Genomic DNA, 16,432 nt, shown 5'->3' with positions numbered 1-16,432 from the left:
CCAATCCTGACAACGAAGTACGTGGATCAAAATGAGAGGTGGGTGCGGGTGTCAAGGTGTGAGGCTAGGTTGGGACAGAGGATGGAGAGCAGCAACCAGGCAGGTAGGGTGAGCACGTCTCGACGAGGCCCCGGGCTGCGGTGGACCTCTCTGTTGCTGCCCATCTCGAAATTGCATGGCGCAGGCGGGCGGGCGGGCCTGCCTCTCTGGGCGGAGAGGTGGGGCTGCCGGCGCTCGCTCGCCCTGGGCGCGCAGGTGGCCCTCGCGTGCACAAGTCAGAGACACACATGTGTTGCTCTCGACCCTGCCTGGCTGGAGCCTAGCCTGGCAGGGCGTTCGGATGCAGCCGACCGACGCCGCTCGCAAAAAAAGACGGCGACCCTCGCCCATCCTCGGCGGGCCGTTGGGAAGGCAGCGGGGCCTTGGCTGGCCTGGCTGGGAAGGAGAGGCTGGTAGGGGTGGCGACGACGATCAGACCCTTGCTTGCTTCGTCTCCTTCGCCTCGGCAGGCCGGAAAGCAAGGCAAGCAAGGAACCGAAGGAGGACAGAGAGAGAGGGACAGGGACGGAGGGCAAGGAGGCCTACTCCTTGCTCCCTGTCTGCTTCGGACGATCTCTCTCCCTCTCCCTGGACCGTCATCGTCCTGCTACGGCAGCATCGTCTCGACCGATACTCTCCTAAGTCGTCTCAGGCTCGCATCGGCGGCGGAACGAGGCTCCTCGGAGGAGCAAAAGCCTCGAGACCAAACAGCTCAAGAATCTCAGTCGACGCCCTGCGTTGTGTCGAGCTCACGGTGATCCTCCCTACGACGCCTTGGAGTAGCGCGCCCTGGCAAGGGCCAGATGTTGTTGGCTGCGCGGTATGCGCAACGTTGAAGGAGGCCGACAGCGGAGCCTCAGGTACAATACCCGCGATCTTGCCCTCAGCGACGCAGAAGCTGCAGCTCCGCTCTTGACCGCCATCGCTGTCTTGCGCCCCTCTCTGGGGCACGGGAAGCTCCATTTCGCGGTGCTTAGCAAGCAAGCAAGCATGGACGGCAGAGGGGCAAAGGAAGCGGGGACGAGGCCCCAAGGGCCGCTCAGTCAAGGTCCTGGTGCTCCGACCCTCCTGGCCGTCACGGGAGCGCAAAGCCAGCGCGGTCGAAGGGCCCGAGGCCGAGCGCGCCCCCGGCCGAGGGCTCGATTTCCGACGAAGTCGGCCATCCTACGGGGCCGACGGCAAGCAAGCAAGCACTGCAACATCTTCTCTCAGCGCCTCTGTCGACTATCCGGCCCTCTCTCGATGTGTCGCGATACGTACAGCACACCTGGCGCCTGTGCAGGGCGCTGCACGCGGTACCGTGGATTGCCAAGGCGTTCGGGTACGGAAGGTGCGCCGACGAGACGGGGAACCAGGCGTTGAGCCGCGCCGAACAGAACACACAAATGGTCGGGCGCCCGTTGGGGCCCCAAGAGCGAACGAGCAGCCAAGCCGGTCGGCCTCCGGTCGGCCTGCCAAGCGAGCGAAGGGCTGGTGAGCACGCCCGCGTCGGAAGGTCGACCTCCTCACCCCCCGTCCCTTGTCCCTCGTTCCTCGTATCGTCGCTGAGGCTGGACCTTTCGTTTGAGCCTGGCCGGTCGGTTGGTTGGCTGGCTGAGCTGCTCGTTCTTTTCCGACTGTCCGTCCGACGAGCGGAGGGGGCGAGAGGGCACGGTTCCTGCGTTGATGCACGGCAGTCTCGTGTCAGGAACGACAAAGAATGGCCCAGCGAGGAGCATCGATCTCGCCACCTGACGTTCCCGTGCCCTTTGTCGGTGTCTCGAGCAGCGATTCGCCGCTTGCCGCCTGTTGCCGCCACCACACGCTGAGGGGGACCTTTGCTTTGCCTTCCGGCACGCTGCCTGGCCTGGCCTGACCTTGCTTGGCCTTTTGCCACTCCGCCCAACGAGAAGCAGAGGTCGTGCATGGACCTGCCGGCCAGCCTGCCCGCCTGTCCGCCTGTCCGCCCGCCCACCTATGAAGGTGCGGCGGCGAATGGGGCTGAAAGTCGTTGTCCCGCCGCGCGCGCGCAGGTGCAGAAGGGACGACGAGCAGGTATGTACATACTGTAGGTGTCGTATGTGGGTATATCCGCCACCGCCTAAGCTCGCTCTGTGCCCGTGCGACGCTGCGGGTACGGAAGCCAAGTGTCCGAATCCAGAGGGTCGGGCAAGCATGAAGTAGTGTAGGAGGCAAGCTGGGAGCGCAACGACGAGGCGTGAGACGCAGCGCAGCCGCGCAGGATCCCGTACGTTCTGTCGGTAGGCTCTACCTACCTACGTACAAGGACCGGTCCCCTGTCTTGGTCGGGGGGTTGTCTGGTTGGCTGCATTTGCATGCTGCCGTCGCCTGCTTTTCGCAGAAGAAGTTGGTCTGGTTCCCAGGCAACGGCATACAAAGGGCAAGGCTGAATTCCAAGGGCGTCCTCTTCTACGGCAGCAGCAGCAGCAGCAGCAGCAGCGGCAGAGTCTTCTGCTTCTTTCGTTGCCGTACGTCTGTCCAATGGGGCGGATCCTCGTCGAAAGAAGGCTACTTACTAGTAGAATCGAGGCCGACATGATATGGCACTCGGAGGCGCGCCACCGCCTCGCACCAGGCACGCTACGCCGGCGCCAGCGGTCATGCTGGCGGCCATCTGGCGCCCTAGCTGGCGGTCTAGGTAGGTGGACTGCTGGCTGTTTGATGGCCAATCTGGCTGTGACCCACCGGCACGGCAGCAAAGAGAAGCCAAAGTAACGAGGTGGGGCGTGCCGGCAACGGGGCCAAGGCGGCGGAGGGTTGCTGAGGCTGCCAGATGCGGCCCAGTGTCCAGAGAGGCTCTCTGTCTGTCTGGATGGCGCTGCCTGCGGTGCGCTTGCCTTTGCAGGCGTGGCCTGCTTGCCTCTTCTCTCCCTCTCCCTCTCTCTCCCTCTCTCTCCCTCTCTGCCTCTCTCCTCCGCTCTGTGTGGTGTTGGTTGAGTTGGCCTCACCCCCACTTGCCGACGCGCTCGAGCCATAAGAACCCCCCTCGTCGTCCTCCCCCTTTCCCCTCCCTTTCGCCCTCTTCCACCTCTCTCCTCTCTCCCAACCTCTGCCTCCTCCTCCTCTCCGTCCCCGCCACATCGCTCTTCCCCAGACATCGCCCTTCGCCGCCCCGCAACCATGCGTCCCTTCACCGCCTCCAAGTACGCCGCCGCCGTCGCCGTCGCCACGCTGGCTTCGGGCGCCCACGCCCAGCTCGACACGTCGCTCATCACCGGCCTCGCCCCCGCCTGCGGCCAGGCGCTCCTCGGCCTCATCAGCAACCAGGACCTCTCCAACTGCCTCGCCCTCACCGACGCCGTCGGCGTCCTCGGCGCCGCGGGCCAGAACTCAATCGTCCCCGGCCTCAACGGCTACTTTGCCGGCGACATCTGCCCCAAGGCCCCCTGCCCCAGCGCCGCCCTCACCTCGGCCCAGCAGAGCATCTCGCAGGCCTGCCAGAGCGACCTCCCCAAGGGCGGCATCCCCGCCCTCATCCTCTTCCTCCTCAGCAACTACGACACCGTCAGGAGCCTCGGGTGCCTCAAGAACGACCAGAACAACCAGCTCTGCCTCGTCGACACCATGTAGTGAGTCTCTCCCGTGCCGCGCCGCACGCACCTCGCTCACGGCCAGGGTCACGCGCACCGAGCGACCGGCACGCTGACATCTCACCCACCTCGCTCTTCGCGGCTTTGTCTTTCCCCCCCTCACGCAGCGCGGTCCAGAACGCCACGGGCAAGCCGCTGACGTTCCAGTCGCTCTCGGGCCTGCTGAGCAACGACCAGGCCACGACGCAGTCGCTGATGCAGGTGGCGCAGAACAAGACGCTCCTCTGCAGCGCGTGCAACGACGCCCTCTTCACCGTCGCCTCGCAGTCGCCCGCCGCCGCAAAGGCCCAGCAGGGCTCGTCCGACTCGGCCCTCACAAAGGTTGCCCAGGGCGCCGCCCAGACCTGCGGCGCCGCCTTCACCGACAACAAGGTGCCCGACAACGTCAAGCAGACCGCCACGGGCAACTCGACCAACCCCGGCACCTCGTCCGGCTCGGGCTCCGGTAGCGCAAGCACCGGCAGCAGCGGCAGCAACGCTGGAAAGAGCAACGCCGCCGCCGCCGGTTTCCAGGTCAGCGGTACCGCCGTCACCCTCGCCGTCGGCCTGTTTGCTTCCGGCCTTGCCGTCCTCTTCTAGAAGGAGCATCAGCAGAGGCCCGGCCCCTCGTCGCCGTCCCATCACGCGGCGTCAGGGACTGTAGATGTGCCCGTCCCTCCGCCCTCCCATTTTCCCTCTTCCGATCCTTGTCACGATAGGCCCTATACCTCTCTATGCAGCCTCCCTCGTCTTGACCATCCTGTCCCACTCGACCCTTTCCATCATGTCACGGCCGCCTCGGTTCAAATAAGAAGCAAATGTCATGGCCCTTCTCCTCCTCCTCGTCCAGGACAGTGCGATGACGACGACGGCACATCGTCTGAGCCACGTTTCGTCCGCCTCTACCCTGGTCCATTTCGACTCTCGGTCGGCGTGACAAGATGAGCCAACGGAAATCTATCCTTCAATCTGCAGCGACTAACTAGGTGGGTAGTAGGACAATGGCCAGCAGGCAGGGGAGGGCAACGGATCGATCGAATGGGACCGAAAGAAAACCAGGGGCGGTGGGGTGAAGATCGACAAGGTGCGGGTGGGGCGCCCGACAAGGTGGGGCAAAGAAGGAGGGGAGGGAGGTACGTGCTTCTACGAAGGTCACGTCGTCTCTTCTCGGGTGCTCGTAAGCGCAGCTAGGCCGCCCCTGCCCAGTCCGCCGCTCCAGACCCGCTTGAGGCTGCGAACGGGGTGCTCGGCCGCATCGACGAGGTGCGCCAGCTGCCCGGCCAGGTGGTTGTGCAGCTGCCCCGCATTCGCCCCACCTTGGCCGTGCCTCTGCAGCTGCTGCTGCTGCTGCTGCTGATGCTGATGGGAAGACGTAGACGCGTCTGACGTCTGCCTCCTCGCGAAGCCCGGTCGCTCCAGCACCCCACCACCGCTGGCACCGCCGGCTGTTCCTGCACGCAGGCCAGGGCTGTTGGGCGCCGTCTTGCGGCCGCCCCACCGACCTCCAGACAGGCTGAGCGCCGGCGACGAAGGCGTGTTGACCGGCGCCTGCGGCACCAGGCCCCACTTGCCCGACGACCGCGCCATCCGCTCGAGCGACTCGCGCATCGGATCCGCGTACCGGCGCGTCACGACGTGCGCCCGGTGTGTCGAGATGGCCTGGCTCGTCATGGCAATGGCGCGGATCAGGGCCGGATCGACGAATTTGATGGCGCCGTGCGGCGCCGTGGCCGTCGTCGGGTCAAAGAGGTCGCCACCCTCCTGCAGCGCCGGCACGTCGGTCGGATCGAGGGGGAAGGCGTCCGGCGACGTCGTCGTGAGGCCGTGAATCAGGTGGAGCGGCGTCGAGTTGGGCCCATTGACCGAGGCACCGGTGTCGTGCGGGCCGATGCCAAACTCGGGCTCCACGTTGCGCGACGGATGCCGCATCGAGCGCGAGCCCAAACCGGCGGCGTTGGCCAGCGCGGGCGCCCAGCTCGACTCAAAGTCGTCCATGTCCAGGCTCGGGCCCAGCAGCGCATCCGACAGCTCGCTCTTCTCGATCGGAGGACCGCCGAGGCCGCTGGGCATCACGTAGCGGTACATTCGCCGCTGAGGACCGCCGACCTCGTCTTGGCTCTCGTGCGGCCGAGAAAACTGCCGCGAAAACACCGACTCGTGCGTCACCGGCAGGCCCCGCGGCGCTTCGCCGGCGGCCTGGTCCTTGGCAAAGTTGGAGATGACGGGCTTGTTGTACTTCTCCAGCCGCGGATTGGAGCCCTGGCGCTGGCCGCCGCTCAGGAAGCCGCTGGCGCTGGCGCCCCTGAGCGCGCTGGTGGCCGAATGCTCGTCGATCGAGTCGCGCGCCAGGCGTAGCTTGGCCGCCAGCCGCGCCGCGTCTGCCGCCGTCAGGCTCTGCGTGCTCGTGGTCCGGCGTCGGTCGGGTGAAAGGATGCCCGACGACTCGATGCTGTTGGGATCGGTGGCGAGGCTGGAGACGGACCCCTGCGGACCTCGACGGACCGAGTTGAAGTCATTGGCGCCGCGGCTCGCCGTGGTGGGCGCAATGTTGCCGACGGAAGGCGACGGCGACGGCAATGTGATGCCGGATCCACTCATCGAACTCATGCTGCCCTTCCTCCTGGCCTGGCCCCTGGACGACATCGAGCCGTTCATCTGCGCCAGACCATCCGGGAACATCTCGTCCAGCCCCACGGGCTCGCTCGCGCTCGCAGGCAGGCCGCTCCGGCCCCTGCCACTCCCCTTGGCAGAGCCTCGCGATGGCCCGACAGAGTCGCCGCGGTCCTCGTGCCGAGCGCCCAATGCACCGGCCAGAGCGTTGTGGGTGTCGAGCTTCGGAGGCACGATCCCGTGGTTCTCGCGCGGGAACAGCATGTTCATGTTGGAGAGGACCGAGGTGCGAGACCGGAGCGAGCCCGGCGAGGACGTCATCGGCACCGAGCTTCTAAGAGTGCGATTGGATGCAGACGAGGGTGCGCGGTGGTGCGACGAACGAGCCTGCCTGTCGGCCGCCGCGCTCGGGCTCGGGGCGTCAGCCTCAAGATTTGCCGGGCTCTCTGACCGGATGCGTCGGGAGCGCAGTCCATCTGCAGGCAGCGCAGATCCGTCTTGGTCCGCTGATCCGCCGCTTGACTGGGCGCTGTCGATATCGAGTCGCAGATCGGCCACCCTCTTGACGGCCGCCGACGGCGACTCCTGCAGCTGCGCGGCTTCAGTTGCCCGCCGCGGATCCGTTGACCTGCTGTTGAGTTCCTGCTGGCCATCAGCGTCGTCGCCCTCGTCGCGAAGCGTGCGCGCAGTGTCCTCTCGCTCGAGTGGTGGCGGTCTGGGCTGTCCGCGCTCGAGCCCGGCGCCGTTGTACACCGAAGACTCGGTGCGATTTCCAGCTGCTGGCTGGGCGTGCGTGGGTCTTTGTCCCGGCTCCTGCGATCTGTGTGCACTGGCACCGACAGACTCCTGACCCTGCACAGCGGTCTGGCTCAAGGTGTTCTGCTGCAGCGGCTCGAAGTCGTCATTCATCCTCGTAGCGCTGACCCTCGGCGTTGCCGAGCTCTGTGCGGATGTCGTCCGGGCCATGTCGGTCCGCGGCGGCTGATTGCTTGCGAGCCGGTCGTTGCCAGGCTCCTTGCGACTGTGAGAGTCGGACTGCTGGGCCACCGGACGCTTCTTGAAGCCGAGAACCAGCCCTTCGTCCATCGGGCTGGTCGAGGGGCTGGCCTCGAGGCTGACGATGGGGGTGCCGGTGGCGCTCGCGCTGGTCCAGCCGTCCTCTGTCTCCTGCTCCTCAGTCTTCTGCTTTGCGTGCTCCTTGCGCCTCGAGGGACGCTCGTCTCGAGCCATGGCAAGCTGCGTGCTCGATTTGGACCTCTTAGCGCTCGAGAGGTTGGTGCTGCTCTCGCCGCGGTGGAGCCGGTCGCTGGACTTATTGCGCCTCGCGGCCTTTTCCAGCGCCTTGAGGCCGTCTACGCTCTTCCTCCTGGATCCCATCTCCGAAGCCCTGTCGCGCGCCCCATCCGAGTCGCCCGCGTTGGTGGACATCATGAGGTTGGGATCGAACCTGGAGAGACGGATCAAGAGCACAGGAAGAAAGCGCATCGCAGCGATGGACAGCGGTGAGCTTCGGCGGGGGTGGGCGCAAGCGCGCTGAGGGGCAGGGCTGGACGGAGTGGTGCTTACCTGCCGCGACCGCCGGCCTGCTTGCCGACAGAAGGTCTCCGGCCGCCATGCTGGGAGCCGGTGGAGCTGCCTGTGCGGTGTAAGCTGCGCGATCTCGAGGTGGTCGTCATGGTGCGAGCAGGTGTGTGGGTTGAGTCTGGTGGCCGTTGGGAGTGCTGGGAGGGTGTATGCCAAGCGCTCGGATTGCGAAGAGAAAGATGGGACTCGTTGCTTGGCCGACTTGGTGCTGGATCAGTCGGACTGGCCCCTGGGATGCGAAAATGAGAAAGGGGGTTGGCTGCGAGGGACGTGCGGGGCCAGACGACTTCGGGTCGATATGAGCGCCGGTACCTGCGCCTAGCTAGACTGCATTGTCCTCTGGCTGTCGTGGACTGAGTTGCGGCCGGTGCGGGGGCCAGGCAGGTCGATGTTGCGTTGCGCAGACGAGAGCGGCGTCGAGATGGAGAGGGGCCGGTCTTGTTGGCGGTGGCGGCGATAGCGGCGGTGGTGGCGACCAGGAGCGAGCGCGACGACGGCGGCAGAAGCGTGATAAGCCTGCTTGACACGAGGGCGAGGGAGATGCAATGATGCTTGGCGGGCGGGGGGTATAGCGTGGTGGAGTGGAGGGAGGGAGGCTAGGATGAGGAGGTGGATGATGAGGAGCGGGTCCCGCAATCGAAGAAACCAATCTCGACCCTTGGGGTTGATGGCAGCTGGCCCGCCGCCCTCTGAATCGTCACCAGCCTGCCAAATGGGGCCAGGCCAGGCCAGCCCAGGCCATCACGGTTCAAGCCAGCCAGCCAGAAATTCAGCCGAACCGAAAGCGAGCCCAACGCGGGTGGGCGCCCCGCGGCCCCGCCCGCCCCTGCCTATGCAACCGCTGCTGCTAGCTTCCTAGACCGCCATCGCAAGCAAGCAAGCAAGCAAGCTGAGCGACGGCGCATTGGTCATTGCCATCCACCGCTCCTCCTAGTTAACGCCAAGTCGGCATGGTCATCAATGAGCGGCGGCGTGCCTCGGAGAGGGCAAGCCACAAAAGATGTAGCCGGCACGCCTGACCGCTCTGGGCAACAGGCCCAGCCACAGCGGGGCAGACCAAGGTCATGGGGACGTGCGCCCCTCCTCTATCCGGCGTCGACGCGGCCTGGCAATTCCTGCCAGGTAGCTAAAAGAGCGCGAGGCCGCATCCGACGGCCAACGCTAGCCCAGCCCCGCAGCGGCGGCGGCGGCGGCATGGCGCTCCCCTCCCGTGGACGGCGTGGTCGTCAGTCAACAAACAGATCGATTGATTGAACCCCCCTCGTCGCCGCGCGGAAGCCATCTTCGTCGAGCGCGTCCCTCGCGTTTCGACATTCCGTGTCCATCTCCGGGGATGGAGCGATCTCGCGACGCTCGCAGCATCAGGGAACGGTAGCAGTCCACGGAGACCGTCGCAGGTCGTGCTGGCGCACATGCACGCGTCGCGGTGACGGAAAGAGGCCGAGGGATGATCGCGACGGCATTCAGCGCATACCTTCCGCCAACATCTGCAGCGCCAGTTCCAGGCTCTCGCCATCCTGCACTAGGAGCTGGCACGCCCTCTGAAGCCAGGCTTCGATGGTGAGGTCGGCCTCGGGATCGTTGGCGGCTGTTGCGACGTGCGAAGTTGCCAGGACCGGCGAGGACACCCTCATGGCTGACGGCGTCGAGCCAACCTCACCCTGAGGCGCGCTGTGAAGTGACTGCTGCGCTGCGTTCTCCTCGGCTTCGATGACACCAGCAGTCGAGGTCTGCGGCTGCAGTTCCACGATGTAGCTGTCAGACTGCCCAGGATGAAGCAGCCAAGGAAGCAAGGACGACGTGAGCACTTCGCGTGGCGAGAGGCGAGAACCGCGCGAACGACAACCATGCGCTGAGTCGCACCTGTATCATCGACAGGAAGATGCCGGTGTCGCTGGCGTCGGCGAACATCAGCTGGCATCGGCGCCACTGTCGTCCATGATCAATGCAAGCAGATGAGACGGGCGCCGCTTCAGTGACCATCGGACCGAGTACCCACAGGCTGGCCAGCTCAGGGCAAGGCCTACCGCTCGAGCTCACCTTGGTCCTGTCGTGGAGGTCCAGATAGCGCAGGCCGACCAGATCGGCGCGACGGACGACACTGAGGACCGGTCCATGGCGGCCCTCGCGAGCTGCGGCGTGCGTCAAGGCCACCACATCGACTTCCTCCTGATCAAGGGCGGGATGCACAGGGACGACGGCGTCAGGCCAAGGAGCCAAGGCCCGGAGCTGGAGCGCAACGGTGACCTCGTACCAGCACGATGCTCGAGGCGATCCCGCTCGCCTGCAGGAGCGACGCCGACGGGTCGCTGACCGAGAAGGAGACGGTGATGCGCAGCTCCCTCGACCTCCGGCCCGAGGCCTGGCCGTGCGAGAGCCTCTGCTGCGCGACTGAGCTGGTGAGATGCTCGCTGGGCGGAAGGCGGGGACCCTCGTCCACGGTGGCGAGCCGTACGGTACAGCTCAGGTCAGGCTGGTCAAAGTGCTGCCATGCCAGCCGGCGCTCGTCGTTGCCGCCCCGATCCCGATCGCGGTTCCGACGTCGAGGGGTGACGCCGCGAGAGACGCGAGCCAGACGGCAGGCCCAGGTGGTGAGCTCGGTGGTGCTGGCCATGACGGTCGCCGTGGCCATGCCCGTGCCCGTGCCTCGATCGCGATTCGGCAGATGTGGCAGCCTCGAAGGAACGGGAAGCCGTGAGGGAGACGTCGAAATGCGGGGTAGCAGGCGAGCCAGGGGTCAGGTGGCGAGCCAGCAGGCTTCTGCCGATCCAGCGAAAGAAGAGGCCAGGCTAGGGCTTTCCCCTCGGCGGCTCCTCAGACAGACCGGGATCCAGCTGGCACGAGCTGGCGAAGACGCAGGCTAGGTAGGCAGGCTGGACCGCCATCGCAGGCCCCTCGAGCAAGGCGGAGGCCTCGAAGCTGGGCGGTCGCAGCGGGTGGGGCCGTCAGAAGCGGGTCGAGCTGTTTTCACCCCCTTCTTCCTCTCGGCAAGCTGGCCGTCTCAGGTGGAAGCTGCAGGCGGAGGTCGGTCACTCCCGCTCAGAGGAAGAGAATGCCAGCAAGCCGTGGTCGCCGGCGCGGATCCGAAGACACGGCATGAAACCGTCATCAGGCCGGTGGCCGCATTTGGCGCTGCCTGCCTGGTCTGGCCGCGCCGCCTGCGAGCCGGGTTGACCGACGCAAGTTTGAGTTTCGAGACCTGATGGCCTTGGTCCGACGCCCGCCAAATGCTCGTCGTTGGCAGGCGGAAAGCCAAGGTGGCCCCCCGAATTCCATAGTCCCTCTGCGGGCGTCAGGCTAACCGAGCTGGCTCCGGTTCAACTTTGGAACGGCGCTGATCCGCTTGCGTCGGCTTGGTGTGAGCCCGGAATAGCTTGGCCTCACCCTCGAATTTGGCTGGGCGAGCCTGCTTGCTCGCTCCCTTCCGGCCGGACCTCGTCTTGGGCGGAGGCCGGGCGGCGGCGGTGGTTGCTCGAAGCTTGCTTGCTCGCTCGCTCGCTCGCACCCGCGCCGCCCGCTCGAGGGCCCGCGCTGTCCGCCTTTGTTCTACATGGTAGCAGGCCCCGAGCCATGGTTCAGCCACCCAACGCGGCGCGAGCCTAGGGCCAGACCAGCCGGCCAGGCCAGGCCTCCAGGCAGGCCAAGCGCGACAAAGTGCTCCGCCAGAAGCGTACCCGACCGCAGTGTCCGCCGATCAAGGTCGGGCGGGGCCTGGCCTGGCTGCGTATGCTCCTCGACTGACCACTGGGCCCAGCTTCTCCACACCTTGATAAGGACGCCATCGTGTGGGCGCACGCTGCCACCCACCATCCATCCATCGCCCGTCATCCCTCCGCTTCCAGAGACTCTGCTGCCCGCGCCAAGAGACTCCCCCCTGACCCTTCTGCCGCCACACGCTCGCCTCTGCTGTTCTTCGAACACCACCACCACTGCCCTCACCGCCGCTCCGCACAGAAGCATCAATCGTACCTCTGCCCCCCCCCCCCCCCCCCCGTCTCAGACCTCGTCGTCGTCGACGCCGCCACCTGTCACACGACCTGTCAAGCAGCGACTCGGCCTCCTCGCTTCCAATTTCCTTAGAAGAAAAAAACCCGCGGCAGGCACGTCCACCAAGGCCTTCGCGACGCGTCCGTAGAATTCCAACTAGCCGCCGACCCGAGCACAGGCTACTCAACAGCCGTCCCTCCCTCGCGCTACATCCCCTTGCTCCTCCACGCTCCAACCCCCACGCACCACACCTTGCTCTCGCTTCTCCAACAACCATGGTCTTCCAGTCGTACGCCTTCGGTGGCAACACCAACCCCATCAACCTCCACCACGGTGGCGTGTTCGAGGCCGCCGCCCCCATGCCCATGTCGCGCAAGCGCAAGGTGTGCGAGGAGGACGAGGCCGACTTCGGGCTGTCGTCGCTACACAGCAACAAGCTCTGCCTCCCTCGCGGGGCGGGCCTCGACATGGACCAGCAGGCCGAGTTCCACCCGCTGCCGCTCGACGTCAGCAACGCCATCTTGGCCTCGCTCTCGCACGACCCCTTTGCCATGGCCACGATGCAGAGCAGCCCGGGGTCCGCTTACGGCAACGAGGCCCAGCTGCCCACGCCCTCGTCGTCCTACGCACCCCTGCACAGCGACCACGGCCACAAGAGGTCCGACGGCTCCGACTACTTTGGGCAGGGCTCCCAGTACCCCGAGCTCGACATCTACCCTTCTCAGCCTGGCCTCTACGGCCTGATGGGCCCGCAGGCCGGCGCCTCGTCCAACGGCATGGACGTCGACGGCGAGGGGCAGGCTCAGGGCCACGGCCCGCACTGCAAGAGCATCGCGCGGCTCTCGGTGCGACACAACGGGGGCACCACCTCGGAGCTTTGGGCGAGTTGTCCCGGTGAGCAAGGCCCTCGCCTGCCTCTCGCGAGGATCGTCACGGACCGGACCGCATGCTGACATCGAGGCCCCCTTTCCTTCCGCCTCGTCCGCCCTTTTTAGACTGCGGAGCCTGCACCAAGGTCCAGTCCGACCAGCCCTCGAAGCTCTGCTACTCCCCATGATCGACAGCTGCGGAGGCTGTTCGCCATGCGCTAGCCTCCGACGCCATCCGCTTCCTTGCCTCGGTCAGCCTCTCTGCGTCCCTGGTGGATGATGACAGAGTCCAGCCCATCGAAAGTCTTAAGAAACAGGCAGGCCTTCCGCGGGCCTGTCGAGAGATCGTCCACCGTCCCGCTGGGCGACGACGTCTCTATTCCGCATCTCGAGTGCCTCGTTCCGCCATCAATCCTTGCCCCACATGCATCTGTAACACCATCCCCGTCCCTTGCTTCCCTCCCTCTCTCTCGCGCTCGCTCTCGCACGCTGCCCTACCAGACCCGCACGGACCCCGAACGCCCTGTACACCCGCCATCCCAGCCCTTTTAATCTCTGGCCCCCGTCGCTCCACGAGCGAGCGGTCGCGGTCGTCGGCCCCCCATCCCTGTATTCTATCACTCCGTACCTGCCTAGCGCCCCTGCTCTCTGCCCATCTCCGAATGCCAATCGAGTGTCGAGCACGCTACAGACGTCGTGTCGGCCTGGTCAGAGAGAGAGAGTCCCGAATCTTGGACTGGGCCTGACATTTCGCCCCGTTTTTCGCGTTTCATTTTTTGCACAGCCTGCCTTGGTAGAGGGGGGGGGGGGGCGACGAGCCAGCCACAGCTTTGATGCGGCTAACGGACGCACACCTCCTCTCCTCGTCTTGTCTCGAGGAAGCCGCGGTGGGAAGGGAGGAAGTCGACCGAGACGAGGCATCTTTCAGTCGCCAGGTCAGTCACCTTTCGCCCGGCCCGCACCGTGGTACCCACATTCCACAGGAGCGTGCACAGTCACCGAAGATCCTTTTTGGTCGAAAGGGAGGGGGGAGCGGGGATGAATGGCATCAACGGGAAAGGCTACATACGTAGATCGAACATCGTCGAGGCAGGGTACCGAGAGCCGGGGGGGAACAAGGAGAATCGACGAGCGACCGACCAAGGTAGGGAGCATGAACCGGATCCAGGAAGGAGGGAGGGCCCTCCCCTCTTGGTTGGCTACTTTGCACACGTCCACCGCCGGTTGCTCGGAAGGGATCGACGGCCCATGACTTCGGTGCTTTGAGCTTTGTGCTTGGAAAGAGTTTTGGCCGTGAGGCGATCCCGACCCTTTTGCCCGCTTGACACCGCCAGAGGGAGGCAGGCCAGAGAGAGGATGGGGGGAAGGGGCAAGGTCGACGATACGCCACACTTGGGATTTCGCAGAGAACGCAACGGTACCCGAAACAAGAAAGGCAGAGGACAGAGCCCAAGAGGATGGATGGTTGGCTCGATTTGGGTTGGTTTGGTTTGGTTTGGTCGGATGCAACGCGAGCGAGGCAGCGAGGGGGGCGGGAGAGGGGTCAAAAGGGGATGGAGCAGGAGGAGGCCCGTGATGGTTGCGTGCGACCTTGACGCTAGGCTAGGCCGGAGACGACTCGCGTCGATTTACTGCTGCTGGCTGCTCGGGTTGGCAGAGGCATTGAGGGAGGAGGCGAGAAGCAATATGTGACGAAGACAAAGTCGTGGTCAGCAAGAGGGAGGGGGCGACGCTGAGCGCAAGGGACGACGAGGTTCGATAACGGAGCAGGGCGAGCGGGACATGGAGGAACGAGTCGGAACGGATCGATTCGGAAAGTCGGGGAACCCCGTTGCCGGCCTCAGATGAGGACAGCGACGGGAAGGTACCGAGGTACAGGAGCAATGGGAGGAGGGAGAATAGAAGTCAAGCAGGCGCAAACGGAGGCCGAGAGGCCTAGTAGCCCTGGCCACCGTAGCCCTGAGCCTGGTATCCGCCGCCGTTCTGCGCGGGCTGCTGGAAGCCCTGCTGGGCAGCACCGTAGCTGCTGCGGTCCGAAGGCAAGTGACGAGTCGTGCGACGGGGAAGGGGAGGAGGCGAGACCGGAGAGGGGAAGCGAGATTGACGTTGCGGAGACGAGGCGTGTTGGACGTTGCGAGACGAGATCGTTGGCGGAGAGAACGGAGACCGCGGACGAGATTGAAACCGAGAGCCGAGCCGAACCGATCCGAGAAGAGAACAGAGCCCGAGACGTTGCGGAAGCGCGGAAGAGACCAACGAAGCGGGATGATCGAGACGGAGCGAATGTCGGAGGAAGCGGGATCGGGACACAAGAGACAGGGGAAGCCAAGCCACATTTGAGAAAACGCTGAAGCCACGGCGAAACGTCGAGAGAAGCGCATGCGCCTGTCGCGAGCAGCGGAAGACCGAAGCATGGCGAGGCCGGGTGGCGACGAGGCCGGCAGGAGAGGCCAAGGTCGCCCGTCGTCCATTCCGTAGCGCCAGCTGCTGTCTCCCATCTGCTTCGCGACGTGGGCTGTCGACCGCGGCAAACATCCGACGCGAACCAAGCAGACCACTGCGAACAAAGCGCCGAGGGACCAGGGGCTAGCAACCGAATACTCACGCGTTGTAGCCGCCCTGCTGGCCGTAGCCCTGCTGGCCGCCGTATCCCTGCTGGCCGCCGAAGCCGCCCTGCTGGGGAGCACCGCCGTAGGGGGCCTGCTGGTAGCCACCCTGGTAGCCGCCCTGCTGGCCGAAGCCGCCGGCCTGGCCGAAGCCACCGGGCTGGCCGCCTGCGGTGATGGAAGAGGATGATGGTCGCACGGAGATCGTTATCAGCGACTGCTGCTCAGCTGGGAGCAGGGGTGTGTGGAAGCCTGGGCCGCGCGTCAAAGACTCACCGTAGCCGCCACCGTAGCCGCCAGCGCCACCGCCGTAGGCGCCGGTGACACCGCCGTATCCGCCGCCGCCCATGCCGCCAGCGGGTCGCGAGTTGGCCATGTTGACGCGGATGCGACGGCCGTCGAGCTCCTGCTCGTTGAGGGCAGCGATGGCAGCGTCAGCCTCCTGCTGCGAAGCGTAGGTGACGAAGCCGAAGCCGCGCGAGCGTCCAGTCTCGCGGTCCTTCATGACAATGTAGTCGGTCAGCTGGCCGTAAGCCGAGAAGGCGTGGGCGAGGCTGTCATCAGTGGTGTTCCACGAAAGGTTTCCGACGTAGACTTTGGCGGCCATCTTGACTGGTGTTGTTGGTCACGAGACGAGGGAGACGAGGGTCTTGAGCAAGGAGAAGCAAGCCTATCTGTCGACAGGGGTTGTCAAGAAGGCCAGATCGAGTCGAGTCCAGGGAAGGAAGAAGAGAGAGAGAGAGAAAGGGCATGCGTCAGTGCCATTGTCGCACGGAAAGGACAGGCAGGGGTGGCGGCGAGGTGGCGGCGCAGAAGAGCATCGGCCGTAGACGGCAGCGACGGCAGTGCGACGGTGATGCCCGTCGAGCTGCCGGCGCAGTGGGTCATGTCGATGCACCATGTGAAGTGACCAAGGCCGGTGTTCGACCGCGACGCGAAGGGTCGGCCCAAGCGCCAAGGGCAGGGCAGGGAGGCGCGGGGGGGAGCGGTACTCACCGATACAATCGAGCCGGTTCTGTGGGAATTCGTAGCGGGCCGAGACGAAGATACGAGACGGACGAGTCGAAGGAGAGACGATGCGATGAACCGAAACGAGAGGATTCAAGGTATCGAGACCGGGAAGAGGATATGAGGTGTGGTGGGGATGGTGGCGAAAGGGGAGGGAGGG

General features: G+C 65.5%; 6 protein-coding genes across 6 annotated transcripts; 2 read left to right on the top strand and 4 right to left on the bottom strand.

Annotated features, from left to right (window-relative positions):
• Positions 1-1,114: 1,114 nt before the first annotated feature.
• PFL1_01572 (uncharacterized protein) lies at positions 1,115-1,945 on the bottom strand (the record flags this gene model as incomplete). The annotated part of the gene is made up of 1 exon (XM_007879082.1): positions 1,115-1,945. One exon carries the CDS (start codon positions 1,943-1,945, stop codon positions 1,115-1,117), a length of 831 nt encoding a protein of 276 aa, XP_007877273.1.
• A 1,214-nt stretch (positions 1,946-3,159) lies between these two features.
• PFL1_01571 (uncharacterized protein) lies at positions 3,160-4,208 on the top strand (the record flags this gene model as incomplete). The annotated part of the gene is made up of 2 exons (XM_007879081.1): positions 3,160-3,608; positions 3,737-4,208. 2 exons carry the CDS (start codon positions 3,160-3,162, stop codon positions 4,206-4,208), a joined length of 921 nt encoding a protein of 306 aa, XP_007877272.1.
• A 552-nt stretch (positions 4,209-4,760) lies between these two features.
• PFL1_01570 (uncharacterized protein) lies at positions 4,761-7,894 on the bottom strand (the record flags this gene model as incomplete). The annotated part of the gene is made up of 2 exons (XM_007879080.1): positions 4,761-7,665; positions 7,785-7,894. The coding sequence occupies 2 exons, from the start codon at positions 7,892-7,894 to the stop codon at positions 4,761-4,763; spliced, it is 3,015 nt and encodes a 1,004-aa protein (XP_007877271.1).
• Positions 7,895-9,265: 1,371 nt separating this feature from the next.
• On the bottom strand, positions 9,266-10,434 carry PFL1_01569 (uncharacterized protein; the record flags this gene model as incomplete). The annotated part of the gene is made up of 4 exons (XM_007879079.1): positions 9,266-9,565; positions 9,666-9,731; positions 9,843-9,971; positions 10,057-10,434. 4 exons carry the CDS (start codon positions 10,432-10,434, stop codon positions 9,266-9,268), a joined length of 873 nt encoding a protein of 290 aa, XP_007877270.1.
• Positions 10,435-12,064: 1,630 nt separating this feature from the next.
• On the top strand, positions 12,065-12,846 carry PFL1_01568 (uncharacterized protein; the record flags this gene model as incomplete). The annotated part of the gene is made up of 2 exons (XM_007879078.1): positions 12,065-12,683; positions 12,785-12,846. 2 exons carry the CDS (start codon positions 12,065-12,067, stop codon positions 12,844-12,846), a joined length of 681 nt encoding a protein of 226 aa, XP_007877269.1.
• A 1,747-nt stretch (positions 12,847-14,593) lies between these two features.
• PFL1_01567 (uncharacterized protein) lies at positions 14,594-15,871 on the bottom strand (the record flags this gene model as incomplete). The annotated part of the gene is made up of 3 exons (XM_007879077.1): positions 14,594-14,684; positions 15,264-15,432; positions 15,541-15,871. The coding sequence occupies 3 exons, from the start codon at positions 15,869-15,871 to the stop codon at positions 14,594-14,596; spliced, it is 591 nt and encodes a 196-aa protein (XP_007877268.1).
• Positions 15,872-16,432: the final 561 nt, after the last annotated feature.

Source organism: Pseudozyma flocculosa, assembly GCF_000417875.1.
Source record: "Pseudozyma flocculosa PF-1 unplaced genomic scaffold scaffold00004, whole genome shotgun sequence".
Classification (NCBI taxonomy): domain Eukaryota; kingdom Fungi; phylum Basidiomycota; class Ustilaginomycetes; order Ustilaginales; family Ustilaginaceae; genus Pseudozyma; species Pseudozyma flocculosa.
This window is presented reverse-complemented; position numbering and strand designations above follow the sequence as displayed.